Genomic DNA, 25,162 nt, shown 5'->3' with positions numbered 1-25,162 from the left:
CTGAGGGCCTTGGACCAAGGCGGTCCCATTAGAGTAAACATTAATGATTACCTTAGAGGAATGGAAGGAGCCAGGAGGACGTCCCACCCGGTGCCACCATTAATGGGAGAGGAAGAGAAAGGAGAGAGCACAGCGACCATATAATGGGTCCATAGGTCTGGCAAAGGAACGACAAAGAGGATGTTGGTGAGAGTTTCCTTTCATGGGGCACTGGTGTAGGTGTCAGCGATAGGGAGGCCTGGGTTGGATACCAGGATGTCCTTTTTAAACTTCCTCCTACCAGATTTACTGAGGAGAGCAGGATAGTCAATAGAGAAGCAGTTGGAATAGATAGGAGAAACAGAGAGCACCATAGAGTAGGTGGTGGAAGGGAGAGGGGGAGGACACTAGAGCAGGCAGACAAGACAGCGTTAGGAAAGCAATTTGAGCAATGGGACAAGTCGAGGACACTCAGGATTGAAGAGATCACAGAATGCACATTATAAAACGGGAGGAAAACAAAAACGACCTAAGTTTGAGAGTCCTGAATAGAGGGAGAAAGGCCTAGGTTACACGATGCAATTTTAAGGTACTCACAGTCCCATTTAAATACCCGGTGGAAAGAACTGCCTGATGGGGGAAGGGGGGTAGGCAGGGCAGTGGGAAGGAAGGTGACTGGCAGCTGGCGTCCTCTGCGGACACCTGCAGACACTACAGGGAGCCGCCAAGTAGGAGCTGCCCTTTGCCTAGGGGCCCTTAGCCGTGGGGCTGCCGGGCAGGGGCTGCCCTGGGAGGGCCTGTAAGTAAGAAGGGATGGTGTTCTCGACTCCCGCCAGGTGAAAGCGGATGAGGAACATCTCTTGGTCGATGGCCCAGTGCCACAAGGCCTGCACCTCTCTGGAGAGCGCTGGGGATCGAGTGCACCCATGCTTAGGACATTGTGGTGCTTTTGTACATGAAGAACCTCACCACCTTACCCTTCAGGGATGGAAGGAAATACTTGAGGGTCCAGAGCACAGCCCTCAGCTCCAGGATATTGATGTGGAGATCCTTCACCACACAGGCCACAGCCACAGGCCTCTGGCATGCAGACAGCCAGTGTGGGCTCCCCAGGCCTCCAGGGAAGCGTCCATGCTGACCATCTCCTGGTAAGGTTATTTTTTTAACGCTGTTACCCGGGTGACGGAGTGTACGTCCCACCATCTTATCGCTTGACGGAACTCCTCGTCGAGAGGGATCTTGTCCGCAAAGCTTACTGACACTTGTATCCAGTGGGTGTCTAGGAACTCTTGGAGAGGACGCATCCACATCCTGCAGAGTCGAATCAGGGAGATGCACGACGACATCATGCCGAGCAGCGACTTGATGGGCCGCACCGTGGCGGTCTTCAGTAACAACAGTCGTTGCACCTTCCCCAGCACTGCCGCTATCCTCTACTCCGAGGGCGACGCTAGACAGGCGACAGCGTTGAGCTTGGCTCCCAAGAATAGAGCTTTCTGCGACTGCATCAAGTAGGACTTTGGATTGTTGATGGAGAACGCCAGCCCCATCAGTAGTTGGGCGGTCCTCTCCGTGTGGTCAACGCCTACTTATCTTGACTGGGCCCGGATGAGCCAATCGTCAAGGTACGGGTACACATGTATCCCTCATAGACGTAGATGGGCTGCCACTGGTGCCAGGTCCTCCGTGAACATCCTGGGTGCCGACTTTAGGCCGAAAGGGAGGGTCTTGAATTGGTAGTGTCTTCCCTGCACTAGGAAGCGTAGGAACTTTTGAGGTTTCCTATGAATTGGGACGTGGAAGTAGGCGTCCTTCAGATCCAGTGGAGTAGACTCTGGAGTAGTTTTGGAACTAGCTCTATCGCCACTTCCTTTAGAATGACCCGCACCTCTAGCATGAGCTGAAGAATGTGCTGCTCTTGCCAGGCCACCGCTGAAATCCGCAGACACTTTTGCTGAAAGTCCTGGGTATGTCCTTGGGCGAGAGCGTCCAGCACCCATCTGTCGGTGGATCTCTTTTCCCACTCGCTGACGAATCCCATCAGCCGGACTACCACCGGAGTGCATGGGTGGGGGCCCAACCCCCTCCACCGAAAGCCTTGCAGCGGCCTATGTAGGTCTCCTGGATTGTAGACCAGCAGGGTTGACTGTACGGCGAGGGGCTTCCACCAAAACCTTTCATTGATCTGCCTGACTTTCCGCTGGTGGCACGAAAGGAAGAGCAGTGCTGCTGGAGAGTGCCCAGGGCTCGGACCGTCTGTGTCCATCTTGATGGCCTGCAAGGATTGGTCGACGGCCTTCCCGAAGAGGTTATCCCCATCGAAGGGCATGTCCAGTACCCTCGTCTGGACCTCCTGGCAGAAATTGACGGCCTTCAGCCAGCCTCGACGACAGAGACAGACACTGTTGCCCATCTGTCGGAAACCTGTGTTGGCGATGTCCAGGGCCACCGTGATGGCATGGTCCGAAGCCACTTCCCCCTCCTGTAGAAGTGCGATCGCCTCCACAGGCTTGTCGTCGGCTAGGAACTCCAGAATTGGGGCCAGCTTGTACCACAGCTCCCTGTTGTACCCGGCCAGGATCGCCAGTGCGTTTGCTGCCTTGACGGTCGATGCCACAGAGAAGATGACCTTTATCCCTATGGCGAGGTGCCCTTGCCATTTCCAATTTGATTAGCTGAGAAGATAGCCATAGTGTAAACATTTTGTGGGTCTCCTTTGCCTGGTGGTCTGAGACCAGGTACTCCTGCAGTTATACCACCAAATTCTGTACAAATACTCAGCATTGAAGTCTCTATTCCATGAGTATGTAAGCCAGTTCTGATTTTGGTTTTTAGAAATCTGGAACTAGTATTTTTGCTTAAAAATCAGGACTTGATTCTAAGATGGCCGCCGTCACCGCACTACCGTGAGTGGTGCACTCCTCCCTGGCGATCGGAGAAAGGGGCAAAAAGCAGTCACCTTAGCACATCCCTCAGGGGCTAAATGGCTTAAAAGTACGCTGCGACGCACAGGAAGGCCGGATTGCCGACAGGAGCAGAAGACAAAGCAGTGAATCGGAAAGGGCACAAGTCGCAGGGATCGGCCTCAGCATTGTGGCCTTGGCCGGCCGCCTCTGCGCACGAAGACAGAAGCCGGCCCGGGGGAATCCCCGGACCCTATTGGATAACGGGGTGAGCCGGCGGGGGCTTGCAGAAGGAGAGGGCGCACCCGGCGGACGATTGCTGGCAACTGAGGAGAGTTTGGTGAGCTGGGGACTCGGACAGGAGGACAGCTGGAAGGGAGGCAAGCAGCACCAGCGTACCTCCATCTCGGCGCATCATGGAGCTGGGCTGTGCAGGGCTGTGAACCCTTGTCATCAAGCGGGGTGGTTGCCGCCGGAGGGTCTGGTGGACTAGCTGCGGGGCACTGGCCTACCCTCCCCCCCCCCCGCTCTGTTCACATTACCGAAGCACAGCAGTGAAGCAGGGGCCCCGGTGGGGTAACAACACATCTCTGTGGGGTAAGGAGAGGGGGCGGCGGAAGGCAGAAAAAATTGGGCTGAACTTATCACCCGCAGGGCACGATAATCTGCAATAAAGCACGCCCCGCCCGCTATAACATACTCAAAAGGCAGTGCAGGGGGACCCAGCGTGAACACAGTCAGAGACGCCCTGGGCTAGGTGGACATAGGGGGTGGACACCCCCTGACCTCCGGACACAAGAATTACTCCAGGAAAGAGGGTCGGCATCACTGGAGCTCTGCGCCTCTCCTGGGCAGTGAGAAAATAAAGGGGACAATAAGTTAAGTTGGGGCGAGGTGCACACGGCTCACAAAGCCTAAAGGAAACAACCCTGTCCCACTGTCCGAGAGTGGCATACACAGGGGCCTAGGCTCAGATCCACAGTCCTGCGGCAGAAGAAGCCTCTGGCCCCATTGAGGATCCAAGCGGGCCATCTTGAACCACCTGAGCAAGCAGACAGGTGGGAGCTCGGAGCCGGAGTCACCCTTCCAGCGACCAGTGTCACCAAGGTATGTCGCGCAATAGGCCCAAGGAACCTATGGAAGGTGCAACAGGCTCCAAGGGCGTGAAGAAACAAGAAGGCACACTACCAGTCCTGTGGAGGAGAGAGGGGGGCGGACCTGGAGAAGAGTGGGTGAAAGAGATGGATAATCAGATGCTTGAGACATCCCCCCCCCCCCCGTCCCACTAGGTCAACAAATCACAAATGAGACCGTCCAGTGTTAGGCAGAATCATATGCAGTGCCTTTTGGGAACACCACACACAATTAAGACTACAAGAGACAATACAAATTCACCTTTGGTTCAAGCCTGCACTACACAGTAAAGTGGTAGCGATGGCTGAACAGCAAGACTTCTCTCAAGAGTAAAGTGAGCAGTATCAGAAGTTACACAAAGGACAGCAATTACTATGGTTCAAACAAACACTGACTCAAGGTTTCTGAGTAAAAGAATATACATTTATTTACACCATCAATTAGAAAACAATTCACTTAAGTAAAGTAGCCGAAAATCACAATCTTAATACACTACACCGCACCCAATTAATTCTGGACAAGTTAAGCTCAAAATGAAGTGTGAGAACACTGGCACTCCAGCAATTTAAAAAGGGAGGGAAAGACAAGGTTATTCAAAATCAAGCAGCACCAACAGGTAAGTAAGCAGGGCAATCTAGAAAAGGCTTACTGCAACTAGGATTCAAATCAATAGGCCTGGGCCAATGTTCTTTGCAGAGGATCAGACAGTTCAGAGTAGTTCGCGGTTAAGTCTTTGCCAAGAGTTTGAAACGTAGTTGGTCAGAAGAAAAGTTACTCAAGAGTAGAGAGGGACAAACCCTCGGATTAGCGAAAGATTTCAAACACTTTCACCGCGGCCGGATGGAACGAACAACCATATTTGAGCAGTACCTTAGAAGAAGAATGCTGTAGCTGAGGCAGAAGTTCCTGGCAGGTCCTGCAGGCTCACGGTTCCTGAAGCGACTGTCGGACTGACACGACAGAGGAAGACTGGAGGGTCCTGTACTGCCCAGGGAAGAAACCAGCAGCAGAGCAAAGTGTTGAATAAAAGGTGCGCTCCTTAAAACCAAAACAGGGTCTGGTCCTCCTGGCTATCCGGTTCACTGCAGCGATGCACAGCAGATTCGACTAGGTGAGGGAGGCCTTGCTTGATGTTTGGCAAACTGGTTGGTCCAACCAGCTCGAGGGAAGAAGATTCCTTGCAGATCTTCTCTGTCGTCGAAGTGTAGGTGATTCGGACCCGAAGCAGGGCTTTACCCGGAGGTTCAGTAGTTGCAGTAGTCCTCTTCCTTCAGCGTCTCTTCGGTTCTCTCGATCCAGTGGCGACTCTGCCTTTCAAGTCCCAGAGACCTGCTTTTTATGCAGTTTTCCCCCATTCACACAACCTGGCTGTCAATCACACAGCAGGGTGACTGTCCTGGCAGGACAGCCACCTAGCCAATCAAACAAGAGTGCGACTTTGGGGCCTAAAACCCCTCCCTCACATCCTGTCCACCCCAGACTCTCAGGCACATAAGGAGGGCTTCTGTGCAGAAGCCCGCCAAAGGACGGTGAACAAAGGAACCAAACCTAGTTTGGTGCGCAGAGTAAAACACGAGAAAGACCTTTACAAAAAGAAATGGCAAATAAACCCAACCTGAACCAAATAAAATTAAAAGGGGTCCAGCGGGTTTAAGTTCGAGGCTACTAACATAGTCTAAAACAGTACCAAGGCTATTTTCATAGTCCGCGCTAGGAAAAAAAGGGTAGTTACCACTGCCACCAGCCAAATCTTAAAGGGGAACGAAATAATGTTCCATGAGAGACAGACACAAAGGGATAACTATTAACCCTTTCGAGTACTCTATGGAAGATAGCTTGTACTAGGTCTGTGAATTTAAAAAGACTAATAAAGTCAATGACAACTTTACATGTTCTGGGAGACAGTAGTCAGTCACAGAAAATGGAGTTTAACGTGGGAAGTCTGAAAAAGACAACCCTGTGTCACTGCACTAAAGGTGCTGTGTGACACACAGTAAAAAGATGATGCCTATGGAGCAGGTGATACTCCATATTCTATGAACACAAAGCCCAAAAATATAGCAAAACTGCTGAGGGACTCAACAGGTAAGGGAAATTAGCCATTCTGGAGAATTCTCACTAACATCCAGCAATGTTTCAAAACCTTTAGTGATCAGATGACCACCACCCTCTAGAAGCAGATCAACCAAATCTGTGCCGAACTCACCCAATCCGTGCAAGAGGTCAAGAATGAAGTTGCGGAACTTGGGGGCAGAGTGGCCACGAACAAGGAATTGATACAGGAACTATCCGAGGACACCAGGAAAATTGATGCACTAGCAGAGCAACTAGTGGTGGCAAATCATAATCTTGAGCTCCAAGCTGAAGATTTAGAGAATCGCTCAAGGCGCTCGAACATTAGGGTGAAGGGGCTGCCGGAGAGCGTCCCGGACACCGAGCTACGGGAAACAATTTAACTGGTCTTCAGAGAACTTCTGGACTGGGAGGACAGGGAGGAGTACAAATCCATCGGGTGGGTCCCCCCCAGGAAGAACCCGGGGCCAGGCCCATAATGGCCCTGCAACACTACAATCAAAAAGAAAGGATTCTACAAGTAGCAAGGTTGGCTCCGCCAATAAAAGTGAATGGGTGTGCCATCGAATTGTACAGGACCTTGCTAAAGCTACGCTTGCTAATAGGAGACGTATGGGGTAGGTAACAAAAGCCCTAAGAGATGCTCAGATAAGGTACAGGTGGGCCTACCCCTTTGGGTTGATTTTTAGGAGGGAAGGTCGGCAACACTGCATGAGGGTCGCAGGATCTTGAAGATTGAGGGAGAGGAGGTCACCAACACAGGGAAAGGTGGCAAGGTGAAAGCCGGGGAGCGAAGCCTGGGGAATGGAGGAAAGTCGGGGATTCCAACACAAGGCGGGCCGTCTCGAGGGGACTAGAGGCCCCTAATTAAAAAGCAACCTGGTCAGGTTGGCCAGAGTATGAAAGATGCTCTCATGCGCTTATGGCTACTTGGTTCTTCGCTAAGTGGGAGGTCTGCCGGGGAGGTGGGGGAATGGTAAAATTTCTTGGATTGGGGGAGGCGCCCACCCAGCTTACTTAATCTCCGGAGATGGAAGGAGACTCAGCAGCCCGAGACGGTGGGTCGTCAAGGGGTGGAGGTGCCGAATCTATCCAGAGGGGGGAAAGGGATAGAGGTTAGGGAGGTGGGAGGAAAAGGGGGGGTCGCAGTTACATGCCAATTGCACGGGAAAGGATAGCAATTGGTAGCCTCAGGCGGGTCTGCATTTTGTTGCTCAACATAAGAGGGCTAAACACACCCACCAAAACTTGAGAATTTCCTCCACCAGGACAAACCAGAAATTGTGGCACTTCAGGAAACGCATCTTCGTTTGCAAGACAGATTCAAACTTAGGGGGTACCGTATATCCTCCAGGCTAACAATGAGACCAAGGGGAGAGGGATCCTAATTGTGTGTAGACATAGCCCGGTGGTTCAGATGAGGGAGGGCAAGGAAGATAAAGAGAGGAGGTTCCTATTTGTATATCTGCTCTGGGAAGATAAGCCCATCACGGTAGCAACGGTGTACGTGCCCAGTGAGGGACAGGACAGGTTTTTAAGAGTGGTAATGGAGAAGTTAGATGGCTTTGTAAAGGGCCCCTTAAGTGACCGAGGACTTCAACCTAGCGTGGCGCGTGCCCTTGGATAGAAGCATGGGGGGGGTCACAGGCACAGGGCTCTCCGACCGGCAGGATGGTGGCCTGCATGGAGAAGCTTGTGATAGTGGACATCTGGCATGAAATCAAGGGGGAAACCAGGGGGTAGACTTTCTACTCCAATGTCCACAGACCATTCTCTAGGATCGATTTATTTATGGGCATCTGTTTCCCTCCTGGGGCACGTACGGGACATTGCAGTAGGGCCGATTACGCTATCTGACCACGCTACTCTACAAATGGAGCTGGACTGGGCTAGAGGAGAATCATGGCGATGGCAGTTCCCTTACCACCTTCTAAAAGATGTGGTAGTTTGCAACGAGCTGGGCAAAAAGATTTGCAATTTCTTGGCGGACAATAGGCAATCGGGTCCAGGAAGCGGTGGTGTGGGACGCCTTTAAGGCAACCATGTGGGGCATCTTGATAGCAAAACAAGCCCTACGAGCCAAACAAGAAAGGGCCCTCCAAGACGATCTGGAGGACCGCTTGAGAGAGGTGATGGAGGGAAGAGGAGGGAAACAGATAAAGGGGCCCAGATAAGGAAAGAATATAGACACACAAAAGGGCAGCTGAATATGCTACTCACGTAACAAGTAGAAAGGTTCCTGCTGTTTCTGAAGAAGAAATATTATATCCAAGCCAATAAGACAAGCTGTCTGTTGGCTCGGCAGGTTAGTAAAACGGAGGTGGTGGGAGTGATCCGGCAAATACAGTTACAGGGTGGGCAAGAAACTACGCAAACTGAAGAAATCCTTCAGACGTTCTCGCATTTCTACACTGCATTGTACACCACCGAGCACCCAGACAGCGAACGCCAGAGGGCGTTTCTGAAAACCTGCCCCTTAAAGCGCTTAACTCAAAACCAAAGAGAGGCCCTCAAAGGGGCAATCACAGAGGAGGAGGTGAGAACGGCAATGAATGTGTTCTCTCGGCAAGGCCCCTGGGCCGTACGTGTATCCGGACTCATTCAACAAGACCTTCCAGGTAGCGTTTACCCCACGGTTTACTTCCCTGTTTAACACCTTCCTCGACACTGGTTCCATATCTCAAACGATGGAAGAAGCCAAGGTGGTCCTAAATCCTGCCCTGTGTGGCTCCAACCGCCCCATAGCACTAATAATTGTAGATGGCAAACTGTTCACTAAGGTGCAAGCAACAAGGCTGGAGGACATAATCCCGGAATTAGTGCACACGGATCAGGCAGGGTTTGTTAAAGGGAGGCAAACGTTCGATAACACCAGGCTTATCTCCCCTATTATTGAGAAAGCAAATCGAACAGGCCTGAGGGCGGGGGTTACTGGCTCTCGACGCCGAAAAGTCATTTGACCATGACGGATGGTCTTTTTTGTTTGCAACAATGGAAGAGATGGGATTCGGCCCGGTCTTTCTCCGCCTGGTTAAAGCCAACTACAGGTCCCCGAAGATTAGGCTAGCCATTAACGGGTCCCTATCTCAGCTGATAAAGCTAAGCAGGGGAACTAAACAAGGCTTCCCCATGTCCCCAGTCCTCTATGCCTTGTTCTTGGAACCCCTTTTAGTTAAAATAAGACCGGGAAAAAGTATAAAGGGCGTCACCTTTGGAGGGGAAGACCATAGGGTAATGGCGTTCGCCGACGACCTATTAGTGGTTCTAACAGAGTGGGAGGCCTCCCTCAAGGAATTCACAGCCCTCCTAGAGGAATTCGGCAGTTTTGCAGGGTTAAAAATCAACCAGAAATTGGAGGTTATGCAGCTACAGGGGGAGCGACCGACCTCCAGTTGGAGACAGGGCAACTTGCTAGGACAAAGGGGTCTCTTAGGTACTTGGGGATCTCCCTGACACCATCCTTAGAGGGCCTATATCAGGCTAACTACCCCCATATGTTGGAGACAATCAAAGCATGGCTAGTAGAGAGGAGGCACCTTAGTCTTTCATGGGCAGAACGCATTAGCGTGGATAAGAAGGTTGTCCTCCCCAGGGCACTCTACTGTTTCCAGGCTCTCCCTGTTTGGATTCCCGGTAGCTTCTTTAGTACTCTTGATAGGTTGCTTTGTAATTATATGTGGCAGGGCAAGAAATCTAGGGTGTCATGGGAGGTCATGACGGCTCCGGTGGAGACGGTAGGAATGGGTGTGCCCAATTTTAAATTGTATTACCAGGCTGCCCAGCTGAGGGTAATCCGAGAATGGTTCACAGAGAACCTAAACTCTACATGGCGTAAAATGGATAGGGCAGTGGTGCGCCCCCCACCCCCCGGTGGAGGTGATTTGGTGCCCCAAAGTAGATAGACCACCCAATATGTATAGGAGCAGCATAACTGCTCTGGTGGGAGATTTATGCGACTCTATGGTCGAGGAAGATAAAATCTCTTCATTTCCATCTATTTTCACCCTGCTACTCCGAAATACCCAGTTTACCCCAGGGCTTGAAAAAGAGGCCTTCGCCAGATGGGAGGAGGTGGGGGCGACTCGTGCAAGGGACAGGAAGTGAAATCTTTCCAAGAGTGCAACAACACTATGGGGCTAAGGGAGGAAGACAGATTTCAGTATAATCAAGTGCAGCATTGGCTGTCGTCCCACGACATGAAGAAAGCAGCAACCAAGGATTTTACCCCTTTTGAAAAGTACCTCTTACAAACTCTGGAGACAGGCAAGTGGTTAGAATCTACATAAGATATTTGCGAAACGGTCGATCCAGCCCCAGTGGCCCTATATGAAAAAAAACGGACGGACACGCTACCCCTTCCGTTGGCCAACGAACAGTGGTGGGAAGTGTGGCAGAGAACCCCGAAGCTAATGAGAAGCATACAAATTAGAGAAATGTGGACGAGAATCATGGTGCAATGGCATCTAACTCCTGAAAGAATACACCAAATCTTCCCCACAGTAACCCAGGGGTGTTGGCTGGGGTTCAACTAAATTGGCATGTGGGTCCATATTTGGTGGCAGTGCCTCGTCCTGAGCACTTCTGGGAGGTGGTAATCAAGGAAATGAGGGGCATCTTTGGTCCCCGGGTGATGAAGGAAATTGGAGGGGTCATGTTGGGCATGGGTGATGTGCTGGACCCCTCGTTACCGAAGCCACAAAAGGCGGCCTACATGACACTCAGGGTAGCGGCGCTATCATTAATAGCACAAAAATTGAGTCAGCCTTCGATACCCAGTGAGCAAGATTGGCTGACCAAAATCTGGCACTTTGCCGTTCTCGAGTGGGCAACCTACTCGGTCCAAGGTGACTATAGAAAATTCAGAGCGGAATGGGACCTGGTCCTATATTTTCTACACAAAGACTATCAGGAGCAATGGTGCCCCCAAAAGCTGAGACTCTTGTACATCTTGTGAGTAAGACCCTGAGATGCATTAGACTTATTTTCCTTAAAATGCTTCGCGTGGCGATCCTAGGGTGGGAAGGGGGGGATCCGGGAGGGGAGAGGCAAGGCCAAGGGGACAATTATTATGTTGAAATGCCAATAAAAAAAAAATAAGGACTTCATGTCCCGGAATATAACAAAACAAAATAAATTGATAACCTACTGTGGTGCCCTATCTCTGAGGGAAAGTCCAATCTGTGGGACAGTAGACAAAAATATGACGCATTATCTGTTGATCTGCCCTGTGACATTACATTTGAGATGTTCTTATCTGAAACAGTCCTGAAGGAAGCCGGGATTCGTCAGACAGGTGAAGGTACGACATTTTTAAGATGGTCCATTCAGCCCCATTATGTTTTTGCAACTGCCTGATCCAAGCATAAGGCTTGGTTACATAGAATGCAGGCTCTGAAACTAACCCCCACCCAAAATGTTGAGCCCAATGTGGATATTTCCATACAGGTAAATGATGCCATCACTGAGATTGGGTAACCTTTTTAACCCATGGAATGACCTTTTGCAAGGTTGTGAGCAATGCTCTCCTTGCATGAAGGAGCTACAAATTCCTGATGACGTTGAGCAAATGCTGGGGGGGGTGAGTAATATGCCTGCCATCTCTCAGTTAACGGTATATTAACATTTTGAAATTAAGTATGTACATTGTTTTTAGACGGCTCATTTATATGAAATATTTAAATGTTTTTTAGAACAATCAGCAACTAAACTTTTTATACATCTTTTATGGTATATCTTTGTTTTAATTCTGTACTTCTCCTGTTGTACTTAAATGTTTTATACTGAATCAAAGTTTGTTTGAGTAACTAATGGTGCTCGTAAAAAGAAAACATTCCTTAGTCCGAATTTCTAACCAACTAATCTGGCCTTACCACTTTGGAAAACTTAACTAAAAAGAGAGGCTGGAACAATGGCCTCTATCTTAGTCTTCTAACTGGCCCAATCACTTGGATGGCTTGTCTTTAGCTTCAAGTTTGTCAATATGATAAAGCAATTCACAATTTTCTTGTAGACATGGTCAAAAGAAAACATCCTCCATATAGTTCCCTCTTCCTCAGGAAAACAAGAGTAACAGTGGTGTGGCTCTTGGGCTCCCCAAAGTACTATGGCCTTCTGGCAGACTAGCTTTCCTTCAATCAAAGTAACTCTCATAGGGGGCCTGCCCACTCTGGTTTCTCAGGCTCTCATAACCTTGTCAGCATTCAAAGCCTTATGCAAAGTGTTTGTAGTCCCTTCACTCTGATTCGCATAGGGCGCGTGCATGTTTGGGTTTTTCAAGGCCCCGTAACCTTGTCGACCTTTCCAGTCTGGATGCAAAGTGTTCGTAACTATTTAAATCTGATTCACATAGGGCACTTGGCCCGTTCGGGTTTCTCAGGGACTTGTAACCTCGCCAGCTTTCCCAGCTTGGATGCAAAGTGTTTATAACTCTCTTGTTCCGATTCACGGGGGTAGTCTCTCTGTGGGAGCGTTTGCTTCCTTGTTGCTGCTTGTCTCTGCAGCCAATGTCCTTCTGGCGTGGTTTTCAGCGATTCGGCTCTCCCGTGCGATCTGGTCTTGGCATAAGTTACCAGGCCCACCACGGCTTCCCTGTGGTGCTACTGGAGGAAACAAGTGCTTCTCTGTTTCCACCTCTTCCCCTGACCTTGGCTTCTCTGTCAGAGGACGTGAGCCTCCCAGCATACCGCTAGCATTTGGCTTTCTCTCCATGATACCACTGGCTCTGCCCCTCCAGGACATCCCCTCTACAGAGGGGTAACCTCTGCACAGAAATCACTTGCCTCCCTGCGTATGAGTTTCACTTTCATTCACAGTTCTTCCTGGTCTTGTGTATGTCGTCACGAACAAGGTTGTGTCCTCCTTTTTTTTTTTTTACTATGGTGCTTAGATGAAATCTAGAATTACCTGAATCCAGAGATGGAAGGAATGTCACTGGTTAGTGGAGTAAAAACAGGAGTAAAATGTTTTTCCAAGTCCCATCTAGGCAGACCATGTATTCCAGACTGGGAGCTCATTATCAGAGTGGGGGTCCTTGTCCCTGAGAGGGGAGTAATTCCCAGTTAGGTTCCTAGGCAGGGTCTTGCTGTGTGGACTCACCTCCATTGTCTCACAGGCCACACCCCTCTGGGGAGAAGGGACAAAGAGAACAGATTTGTCACACTACCCATGCATGGGATGGGGAATTCGGAGGTCTGAAGAGATAAATGCAAGGTTTCTATCAAACCCCAGCACTGGTGAACTTCACACCCTGGCTCCTTAGTTTGCATCTTTCAGAATCTCAATGAGTGGAAGGAGATTCCGCATGCAACTAGGTTGGTTTCTATGATTTAAAACATAACTTATCATGTTGCAAAGAGAATGTGTATCCTCTCTTCAAAATAATGCCACATGAGCTCCTGCCCAAAGGATCCTCAACAAATGCCCCTGCTATTTCTCTTGCAATGAAGCTACTGAGAGTGATGTCAACAAGATCTGAATGATAAGTGGGGATCCTGCTCAAAGAAATCTTCTGTTCAGAAAACTGGGTTGTTTCACGTATATTTACCACGCACTACTGACTTGGCAAACGGGCAAGAAGAATGCAAAGTTCGAAAGGACGTTTTGAGTCTTTTTTATGAAGATCTCTTGCCTCTCCTTTTCCTTTTTGGATGTAATTTAAATGTATTCTGCATGTTAATCTATTAGTCCAAGCATGTGAATCAATGAAAGATGCATTTCAGAAGATGAATAATGCTACTTCATGTAACAGTAGATCTCTAATATTGCTACATTTCACAGGTTCACATTCAAACCCACCTTCCTTCCCTAGGGCCTGAAGCTCTACAGTAATACATGTCGCAGCATTTATTTTCAGACTCTGGGAGCATCCACTTCATTGGTCGGCAAGCAAAATAGTCAAAATGAGGTGGATAGGCCTCCTTGGGACTGTAGATTTCAAACTGCGGTCTGAAACCTTTCATGAAGATTAGCAGTTTGAGACCAGTTGTTCAAAGCACATAAATGTATGAAAGCTACCAAAGCTCAGAGATCTATAGGTCCAGATAAGTAACATTTTTTTTCTATTTGATTGCATCAAGCAGCTGGTTTACTATTGTATAGTCCGCTATCCAGCTTTTCATTCATGGAGCTAGATGCCCCTATTTTCAATAATGTTCAGATTTTCAGTAGTTCTGATATATAACTCTCTCTTTCTCTTGCCCAAGGAAAGGCTTGTGATTGCCGATATAGCTATTGCAAGCTGTGAGTTCATGTTCGAAGAAACCAGGAACTACGTGACACAGAGGAAGGCTTTTAAGAAAACTATTGCTCATTTACAGGTAAGCAGATATCTGACTGTTACATATTCTTCACTGCTTTTTCCTGTGTCCATAATGACCTGGTTACATGTGATTTTTATTTGTGCATTTTTGTATTATTTTTAATGTCTTTTATTTTTATCTTGGATTGATTTCTCAATTTCATAAGAATAATGTTGGTTTTCATTGTTGATTTCTTGAGGCTGTTTTATTGCCTTTATTCAAATGTAAGAGGCCCGAACACGCCTGGTAACACAGCAGTCGACTTATCTATCCCCTCCCCTCCTTCCATTTGTGCTGTGCCCCTCCTTTTTAACCTAAAGACAAAACATTGCATGCCATAGGTATTAGCAAAAGACAAGGAAAGTAGACTTTGTACAGATGTCCGTTTCCTGTGGAGGGCAAGGTTATCTTTTGTCATTATTTATTTTTATATTTCACTTTTTTTGTTCTTGAAATGTTAATCACTTCTGTGATATCAAACATCTCAATTGATGTAGCGAACATATTAGTGTGCCACATTTTTCGAAAGTAATAACAGATTACATTAGTTGGTTTATAGCTAGCAGTTAGCATAATTCAAGCAAATTCTATCTAGTCAGATTAAACTGTGCCGCATCTCAAACTTGTAAATAGCCTGCATTTATGTCTGTCATACACGTGCAGATAACCTTTAAAATCCAGGATTTGACAGAACAAGATTATATATTTTAAAACAATATATGTTAGGCACCACAACTACATTTCATAAATGTTTGTGTAATAAAATAAAGGTATCTTTGCCATCATAGGATCTTTCTAGATGATGCATCTTTGTCTAGAATTCTTGAAATAATATTATAGTCTATTTAAAATGGACTGTATTAGAAAGAAGTCGAGATGGGCAGCTTTAGATGACAAGATAAAAATTATTTTCATCACACAATGTATTCATTTAACGTCTTCTATTTCCAAATGCTGCTCATTAGTTATATTATAAACTACTAATATATGGGCTACCAAAATATGAAATAATCTTTTGGATTTGAAACTCTGAAATGTTATCAAATATGAGCCTAAACTTTTATAAAATAAAATTGTTGTTATAGTCTTTAGTATGTGATCCAGTGATTCCAAAAACACTATTGTGGTTAGTATTGTCAGAGGAATCAGGTTTGCAAATCAATTTCAGATGACAACAAAAAGGCATCCTTTATTCATTGCCTTGCAAGTCAAGGAAAACGACATCCTGCACCTAATCGGTCCCCGCCTTACTAATCTGTCCCATCATCCAGACCCCTTTCCTTTAAAGAGCACTAGTCACCAGGCCTACCTGAGAAATATCTAGAAACCTACTGATAGGCCTTTCAGCAAATGTATCCCACCTCCCAGCAAAACAATGGATTCATTCATCCTCAAATGGTCCTACTACCATTTTCACTTCCAGTAATGACATAATCTGGCATCCAGCGTGATGATCCACGCTGAGGGGGTATGAGACCTCCACCCCTGTGACAACTTGCAACTGCTTATGAGAGCCTTATTGGCCTTTCTAGTTGAAGCCAATTTGGACGGCTGTATGTGGGCCACTGTCCTTGGCACAGTAATTCCAGCTGGACAACAGCTTGTAGTCCACATCCTACTGCACGGGCTTAATTGAGCCCATGGTGCCTGCAAAGGATGGCAAAGTCAAAACGGGACGGGGGCAGTGACAACATTTCAATATATGCGTAATCATAGTCTTGACCTGCAGGGAAAACCCTTCCCGCTCCTCACAGTTCAAATCTTTATTATTTGATGGTATTGTTCTACAGTTTCTACAGTTTGCAAACTTGAAAATCTGAATTTCCTGAAGAGAAAGTTACCCAGCACTTATAAGGTCGCTCACCATTTGAAATCAACTAAAGAGCCCATTAATTTTTTGCAAGAGCGAATTGGTGAACTGGCAACTTAAAAATGATCCTTTCAAAATGCAACTGGCACATACACACCTGATATTGCAGAACAGTGCCGACTCATAAAATGAATTGCAATTGATTAGAAAAATGCTGTTAGGATGCTTTATAGATGAAAACAAGTTAAGGATCACAAAGAATATTGAACCTGCATCACTCAAACTATTACCATTCTGCGCCACAATTATTCGGCTCTGGATTCCACTAACAAACCATGTACTTTCTATGGGAATTCAGGACCTGATCGTACACCAATAAAAGCCCCAGATGGGCATGTTGAATCTAAACCTCTCCCGTGCAAGATCACTTTCCCTGCCTGTGGACTCCAGGAGATGGCAAGGACGTACCTCTGAACATAAAAGTTAAATTTAGAACCTAGCTGAACCACATAGCTGGTGACACATGTCAGACCTACTGCTAGAATCCGATCATTATATGGAGGAAAACTGTAGCTTGTTTCAGCTAAGTAGGTTCACAAAGAGCATTGACGAAGCTGTGGACACTGGAGTGGAGCTGCAGAATCTGAGGCAATTTGAGATAATCTGTCAAGTGCTATAGTGCTGCTGGACACCATGCTGAAGAGGAGTAAAAATGCACGTGGCTCTGCCAATATACAAATTCCTGGGGTCCTGATTTATAGAGGATGAGTTGATGCTGGGGCAAAGCTTCAGACTCTCCTAAAAAAAGTATTTGGGGGACTAAGAGGACACCAAAATGTTTCCATTCAGAATGGATTCTCTCTTACTGTCAAGGGTGTTGAGACCCTAAGAAAAGGAAGTGCAGTTATTATGGTCCTAAGAGACCCGATTGACATGGAGGTCGTATGGCGTGCAGCAAAATGTAAAGAGCTATACATAAATTCCAGGGGGGTGATCATTGAATCTTATTACATTGAACATGTTTCTGTTATAAAATATGCCATTTTAGGGCTCTTTTTCTTAGATGTACAGAGAGAGGATATGATTGTTTTTGATCTAGCTTGATCATCCTGTGATTACCTCATGCTGCTTAATTAAAAAGGTTTGAAAAAAGAAACGTCCAAACTTAAACGAGCAGGGAAAATACAAACATGTTAATATATACAGACAAGAACTGCTTTTTTGATCTATATATATATATGTTGGTGACCGTAATTTCTGTATATAATATAAATGCATGGATCAGTTAAAATATGCTCTCTAAACTGTACATTTTGTTCTTGTTTCATGTGAATGGCATTAAGACAGTGCAACATAAATTGGCAGAAATGAAAACCCAAATTTGTGTTGGCCGCTCCTTCTTAGACAGCTGCCTCCAGCTTCACGACCAGAAGCGCCTTGACTCTTCAACCGCATCTATGGCTAAATACTGGTACGTTTTGTATTAAAGCAACTTGAGAGCAATGACACAATCTAATGATACACTGTAGCTGGCCGGAAGATGATGCTTCTTTTCACAGCTTCACGAAAACCTCAGAGAATGTGGTTCATAATTCTGTGTGCATTATTGGAGATATTGGAAAAATGTTAATTGGTTTGCCCCACTTCTCTAATTGCAGCACTTTTCACGAACACCAACTCTATACCATAAACTATCCGGAGTGGGATGAGAGTGTGCTTTCCCATGACGTGTTATACACAAAAACTCACTAGCCAACCAATACTTTGGCAGTGCTTTCTTTTGGTATAACATTGGATGTGTACTAAGGGTGATAACGTGCAAGCATCTTACAAAAATCAGCGGCAGAAAAAATAGGTTTTACACATCCTATGTCAATTGCAACCTTAAATGCGAACATATGCTAGATACATAGATACAGTCACCACAAGTAAGGTATAGCTACAGATATCCAGGTGTTAGCAACATATACCAGGTACAACCTTCAGTGCCCCCTGCTATTATAAGATGAGTATAGTCACCATATGTGAGTAAGACCCTCACATGTGCAGGTGTGCTATCCTATGCCAATTGCATATAGAATTTTCACAAAGCAGTACTGCAAGACAGCAGACTCATGTTAATTGAGTTATAGATGTGTACCAAGATCTTGACGCCTGGGCTACTCACTTCATGCACACTGCTTAAGGAATGCAACACAACATAAAGCATAGCTGCAGTCTTGAGTGTCTGGAAAAGGACACATAGATAAATATTTAACAGTGCATGCTTTGCGCATGCATGTGGTAGATATTTTGAGTATGTGACACTGTATGGGTATATTTAGTCAAGCCCAGTCAGTAAATCACGCATGTAGCACAAATATGGAGCAACACATTGTCCTCATGCCCTCTCCCATATTGATGTACAGTTATAGGCAAACCTAGATTTGCACATGCCTAGCTAGTCTTAAACTCTGGGTGCTACCGTGACTCATGAGCACTCCAAAGGTAGCAGAGAAAGGCAGGGCACAGAGATGAGTGAGAGAAGCAGAGGAACAGAGGGTGCTTAAAAGGTTATAGAAGCAGTGCAGTGCTCAAGGCACTAAGGGATGACGAGAGCCAGGGACCTGTCACATTGAGAGTTGTGGGAGCAGAGGAACACAGTGGTGATAGTAATATAACACATGGGACAGAGATGTCAAGGGAAACCTGAAAAGAAGGCACCAGGATGGATGGGATGGGATGGGATGGGAGTGGAGCAGAATAAAACCTAATACGATGGGTGATTATACTTGTCCGGGTAGAACTCCAGACAAGGTGCTGCTGGATCAAAAAAGCCCAGAGGTCTGAGAAGGTGTTTACACAAATAAGTACACAGGGCGGTAAATAGAGCAAAGTAACTTAAATGGTGGAGGGAGCAGAAACACATGACATGGGGGTTGAGAGGCCACTGAACCACACTGGTGGCAGAAAGGCCACCGAGAGGGGTGATCCAAGCAGAGGAAGATAAACAGCAAAGAGAACGTTATGGGAGGGCACATTGAGGGCAACCGAGGAACAAAATGGGTAGAGACAATCAGGAGAGAATTGGAACACATAGTAAGAAATGAATCATGGCAGTAGAGGAAGACTGGGCAACAAATTAGGGGAGCGCAGAAACCTACGTGGCGCTCAGTACAGTGTTAATGGAATTTCCTATGCACGCTAGGCAATACATGGGGGAGGGACGGTACCTAGATACCCTCCGGTGGCCGTTCGCTTAAAAAATCTATCTAACATAACGGTATCCTCACCAGCAGCTACTTTCAGTCTAGACTAAGTGTTATGTCTTTAGCCTGGAAAGCATACTGTACATTTAATTTACCTGACCTAAGCATGTTTCATAACACACTTAAAAATAATCACAAGCTAAATTCAAAGCTCAGCCAGTGTACAGCTTTCGTGCGTGTTATGCATGACATCCCCCTATACTGTTTGGATAGGTTATGTAGTAGTGGTTTCTATTTAGTCACAAATCGCATTTGCAATTCCTGCTACTTTGGCAGTATGTTTATCCATTGCAAGGAGCCAAACCCTCTGCCAGCAAATAAATAGGATGGTGATTATTTTACTGAATGGTGAATATAATGGATACACCTTTTTAGTGAGGATCCCACTGAGACTACCCATAGATACTGAGGGAGATGTGCCTTCTTCGTGCCCAAGATTACCCAAAAAAAATCAATTTGGGAATGCCCACCAAATATGCAGTAGATTTCCTTCTTCCCCACAGCTGGTGATCCTGCAATTACTTGCTCTTTAATGGACAGAGGGAGGGTGGCCAGGCAGTGCCAGTATGCTCAGCCTCCCCAAGACCAGCGCAAGTGCCATCTACTGAAAGAAATAGGGGGGGCTGAATTAGGAAGGTAGACTCACTGGTCAACCGGGCAGCCATACATCAGACATGGCCTCCATTGTCCAACAGTTGGGAAAAGATGGGCTCAGATAGTCCATCCAGGGGGCAGGGTTAGCGTGACACAACCCTGACAAGGACCACCCAAGAGGAGGAACTTGTCATGAACCATCAGACACGCCCCTTCTGGGCCTCCTGGTCCTTGACGCTTCAGGGCTTGCAGTCTTTTGTACTTCCAACATGGCCGTAAGCACAGAACGCTGCTTACCAGCCTTCACGTCAGATGCAGCACTTTCTATAAATTAGCCACACCCCCGCGGCCCCACGTGTCTCAACACTACTGTTAGCTGTGGCTAGACGTGTGCTACATAGTTCGCCTTCGCGGAACTCTGTTGTTTCCTGGTTCCTGGATCCTCCGCTTTCCCCTACTATCCTTTCTCCTTCTTATTCAGCCTTCTTCCCGGATTCCGTGCACCCGCCTCCGAGTGCACCTTCTCCTTATCCTGGACTTCCTGGAGTTTCCTATTGATCCCGGACATTGAAGCTGAACAAACACTGGAAGCCGAAAACGGGCGAGGGGGCTTGTACAAGACCCGTACCGTACGGAAAAAAACTCCTCCTAAAGAGTCCATCAAGCAGTGAAAACAGGTGAGAAAGGGGGAAACCTGTGACAGAACTAGGCAGCCCCAAGTCCCACATAAGAACTGGAAGCCTTCCTCACAATTGGGGCCCATTATTCCATCCCTATCCCAGCTGCCTATGAGAAACACCCTATCAGCTTTACCAAGGGAGAGGCTTGAAGGCAGAACCAGGGTGTGTCAGCCAGAAAGAGGGGAGGGATGGGGCAATTCCTAGTCGCACAGCAGGGTTGTTAGCCATCCTAGGGGACAGAGTCCAACAGCCAATCCCTGTCCCAACTGAGACCCCTAAATCCCCTTTCACCACAGAGAGACTGGGAGGTGAGCCTACAGCTTTCTAAAAAGCCAAAGGCTCAGTATGAGTTTGGAAGCAATTGGAGTAGGAGCTGGAGACTGAAGAAAGGAGTTGTTTCGGAGAAGGCTGGAGGAGTGAGCAGGACGCTTGAGCAGAGGTGCAGAGGGTTGGACCATACTGGAGCCTGGGAGTTGGAGGAGAGACCCAGAAGACGAGAATAAAGAGCCAGCAGAGCTGGGACTGCCGGTAAGGAATGGTGGCCTGGGTGAGTGAGGTGAATCAGATAATAGTGGAAACAGGAGAGGGAGGACGTTGTGCTCAAAGGGGTCATAATGGCAAGAGGAAAAGAAAGCAGGAAAGTGGTGACAGAAGTTCCCAAAAAGGGGGAAGTGGGTGATAGTGGGAAAGATTTGGACAGTGAGGAACAATGTGCCGAAAGGGGTGAAGAAAGCAATAGTTTGTATAGAGCTTGGAAGTGGGGATAGGTGTGCCCAAAGTAGTGAAAGAGATTATCATGATAGAGAAATAGATAAGGGAGTTGGGCATGCTCTGAGGGGAAGGCTGTAGAAGTGGTCAAGGCTTTGAGTGGGCGATGGACACAGCCCAGAGGGGTGAAGGAAGGGAACAATAGAGTATAGATGTAGAGCACTAATAGACTGGCACATGTCATATGGTGGCTAAAGAAGCAGAGAATTTAGGAAAGGAGATCCTTTACATTTTTGGAAAATCTGACCACAGAGATCAACAATATAAACAGGGGGACCGAGGCAGGTGAATCCGGATAAAAAAGGTGGGGGATAAGAAGAGTAGTTTGCTAATCACTGACCCTGCCAAGCTTCCCTAGCCCACAACATGGACTCTGGGAAGTACAATGATTGATGCACCGACTTCGAAGGGAGGCTGCCTCGAAGACCACACCCAAAGGATGACTTTAGAGTTCCCCTCACCCCCACAGTAGGCCAGCAAGAAAAAGGGTTGAAAGATAAAGGAGGGGGGACGTACCCTGTGACACCTCTTTCTTGAGAAACTGGGCAGAAGGCATGTCCCAGATACTAGGAGATCTAGAGACATCTTTTTGTGAAAGTCTTTTCTTTGTGAACCATTTTCACTTTACTCAAGGGAAATCCTGTTGCCACTTGAGACTGAGAGACATTGTGAACTTTGTCTCCCCTCTGGACCTATCCAGACATTTTTTCAATTGCACTTTGTGCTATACCCATTTATTATGTTGCATTTGTCAGACATATCTGACAAGGAAGTCCAGATTTTCACAAAAGTCTTTCAGGCATTTTCACAGCAGTTTGCTGTTAGCAAGTCCCAAGACTTTAGTTTGTTTTAGAACTTCTTAATTTACAGGCATTTGTGTGTGCACGCCAGGCCACTGAAATGCACTTTAGATGAAGTGTGTGCTGCTTGTTAAAACAAGCATTGCCAACCCAACAGTTTGGACTTTTGTGTGGGCATGGGAAAGGTACTTGCCAGGCACTAGCGAAGGGGTATTAACTGGCCATTGATCGTCGAATGTGCAAAATGGTACGCGTACATGGGCATATAATAGCAGTGCCTGGCAAATGCCTTCCCAGAAGACTGCTTTTAAAAACCCTTGCATGCGCTTTGAGTGAAAAGGTAGATGGTAAATCTTGGTTAAAGCAAGCTCAAAGAGTTCCCATTAGGAGTCATTTTGACTGGGGAGGGGCAGTAACTGGGTGGAAATGGCCATAGGGATTACCATGGCCATGAGCAGTCAGTGGGTGGGCAAAAAACCAAACGCCTACAAGCAGTGTGTCCTTCCTCAAGTGGCATTTCTCACTATCTGTACTCTAATGATGTAGTTTTGGCCTATAGATGGCGCAAGAGCCACCTAATAGCCCAAACTAAAAATTGGTTCTGGAAGATTCTCATGAACATACTGCTTCCTTACTCCATGCCTTGGGAAATGCTGGACCTTTGTCACGGATAGAGCCACACAGCTTTTGGCTTATTAACACAAACCTAGAGGGTGAGAAGTGATGAGAAAAATGAGGCATAAGGAGAGACCTTTAGAAGGGTAAAAAGGGGGTAATGCATGAGATTTTAACCCTAGGTGAGATGTTGAAAGCTCACTTATGTCTCTGAGGAAGCGGAGCTCCCACGCCTACTTTGGAACTTTCAAAGATTTAAGATGCAATAATTACACAGGTGGGAGTTCTTGTAAGTGAGGAAGAGACGCGTTCATTTATAATTAACAGATTTTTAGAGGTTACGAGACATACTTCACAGTGGGTTCTGCTGTAATCATAGTGGTGGTGTTCACTACTAGCATTTTAGAGACAGCACTGTCCTTTGCAAACAATTGTGTTCTAAGCCCGTCATTGTTTCTGCTAGATATTTGTCAGTTTTCAGTTCTCTTTCTCTGTTTACTTCATCTGTTCGGGCAGAGCTCACCCACGGTAGAGCTTCATTCAACAGAAATTGCTAGTTGTTTTATTTTCTATCACAGTGTCAGGATTTTCACAGCTTGGCAAGTCTCTCACAAACAACGAGGAACATGCACCCAAACCCAGGAGTAACTGTACTACCATTAATGATATGATATGGTATTTATAACGCACCTATACACAAGTGTTTCAAGGTGCGACGAGGCAAGGGAATGGAAACAGAGGGAAGACAGACAGCAAGCCTACTAGGCCAGGTGACATTGAGATCGCACAAGTGCAGGGGAAAAGTGCGGGGGGAAAAGGGGGGGGGGGGCAGTGCACTACATAGGATAACAGTAAAATAAATAAAGACAATAAATGCCAGCCGGTGGCAAGTGCAGGAATAACAGCAGACTTCAGGGGTCAAGTGCTAGTAGGGGCTGAAGGAATACAGAAACCGTCGCAAGTGCAAGGGTTGCCAGGGGGCAGTGCAGGTGAGCAACTGGTGGGGAAGGGGACCTGGGCCAGAGATCAGAGGGTAGCCAGGTAACCAGAGCCAATTCAGGTTCAGCCAGGAGATCAGCAGGGGAGAGGAAGAGAGAAAGCAGAAGCAAAGAGGAAGGTCTTGAGGTGCTTCCAGAACTGGAGATGGTTCTCCTCAAGTTTCAGAGAGGCAGGGAGGCTGTTCCAGAGGGAGGCCCCAGCAGAAGAAAGAGATCTACAACCAGCTCGCTGCTTGGAGAAGCGACTGACCCTGAGGGAGTTTGAGGCGGATGAGCGAAGAGCTCAAGAAGGAAGAGAGGTGAAGGTATTGAGGTCCCAGGCCGCAGAAGGCCTTGTGGACAATGCAGAGGGTTTTGAACATAATCCTCACCGCCACTGGGATCCAGTGAAGAGATTTCAGTCCTGGAGTGATACTATCTCTGGACTTGAGGCCAAGGACAAGTCTCGCAGTCCTGTTTTGGATGAGTTGCAGAGGGCGGAGAGTAGAGGCAGGCATATTTAGAAAGAGGCTATTGCAGTAGTCCAGCCTAGAGAGAACCATAGCTCTGGAGATGGTGAGCTTCTGGCGGAAGGAAAGGAAAGTAAGAATACCTCTGAGGAGGTGCAGCTGGTAGTGTGACTTCTTATATATGTCAGAGATTTGAGTAGAGAAGCAAAGTGTGGAGTCTAAGATGACCCTGAGGTTTAATAGAGACAATGATGGAACTGTTCCTCCCCTACTCCAGCCCAAGATGGGAGCGCTACGTGGACACCCTGTCAGCTGGATTATCGGCTTCCCCTGGAGCTAGAGTGGTGAAATACACAGAGGATAGCAGATGAAGAAAAAACTGTTGTAACTTCTTGGGGAGGGGAAGTCAAAGGGGAAAGATCTGTGAAATTAACTAAACTGGGATACTGGCAAAAAAGGATCCCAAAAGTAACAAATATGCTAATATGCTAATTACCTAAAAAAATAAGTGTATTTGCCGTAGTTCCCCCTGCCGTGTTGTTTACAGATGTAACACTGTTCCAGGAACGCCAGTCTTTGGCGTCTCATGTCCTTCCCGTTGGATCCAGTGTCATTCTGCAACATAGCACACGTTGACATCCGATCTGAGGAATGGACCCATTTCAATTATTATTATTTTTTTTTCACATACATCCCCACCAAACGTCATCTTGCATTTTCCACAACATCATACGTCTCACAGCCACCAGATCCAACACCGAGCTTCACAGCTGTAGACCATTTCAGTTCCCAAGCATCAAACCAACAGAACCTA

The 25,162-nt window shown here is 47.1% G+C and overlaps 1 protein-coding gene across 1 annotated transcript in view; it reads left to right on the top strand.

Annotated features, from left to right (window-relative positions):
* The window catches only part of ACADL (acyl-CoA dehydrogenase long chain), an 888,967-nt gene that overhangs the window by 609,282 nt on the left and 254,523 nt on the right, over positions 1 to 25,162 (top strand). The window contains exons 8-9 of the mRNA XM_069615906.1: positions 14,291 to 14,404; positions 17,540 to 17,667. Of these exons, the coding sequence (XP_069472007.1) occupies positions 14,291 to 14,404; positions 17,540 to 17,667 (242 nt within the window). The remainder of the gene's footprint in view (positions 1 to 14,290; positions 14,405 to 17,539; positions 17,668 to 25,162) is intronic.

The sequence above is a fragment of the Ambystoma mexicanum genome, chromosome 9 (assembly GCF_040938575.1).
Source record: "Ambystoma mexicanum isolate Mex_15411 chromosome 9, UKY_AmexF1_1, whole genome shotgun sequence".
Taxonomy (NCBI): domain Eukaryota; kingdom Metazoa; phylum Chordata; class Amphibia; order Caudata; family Ambystomatidae; genus Ambystoma; species Ambystoma mexicanum.
This window is presented reverse-complemented; position numbering and strand designations above follow the sequence as displayed.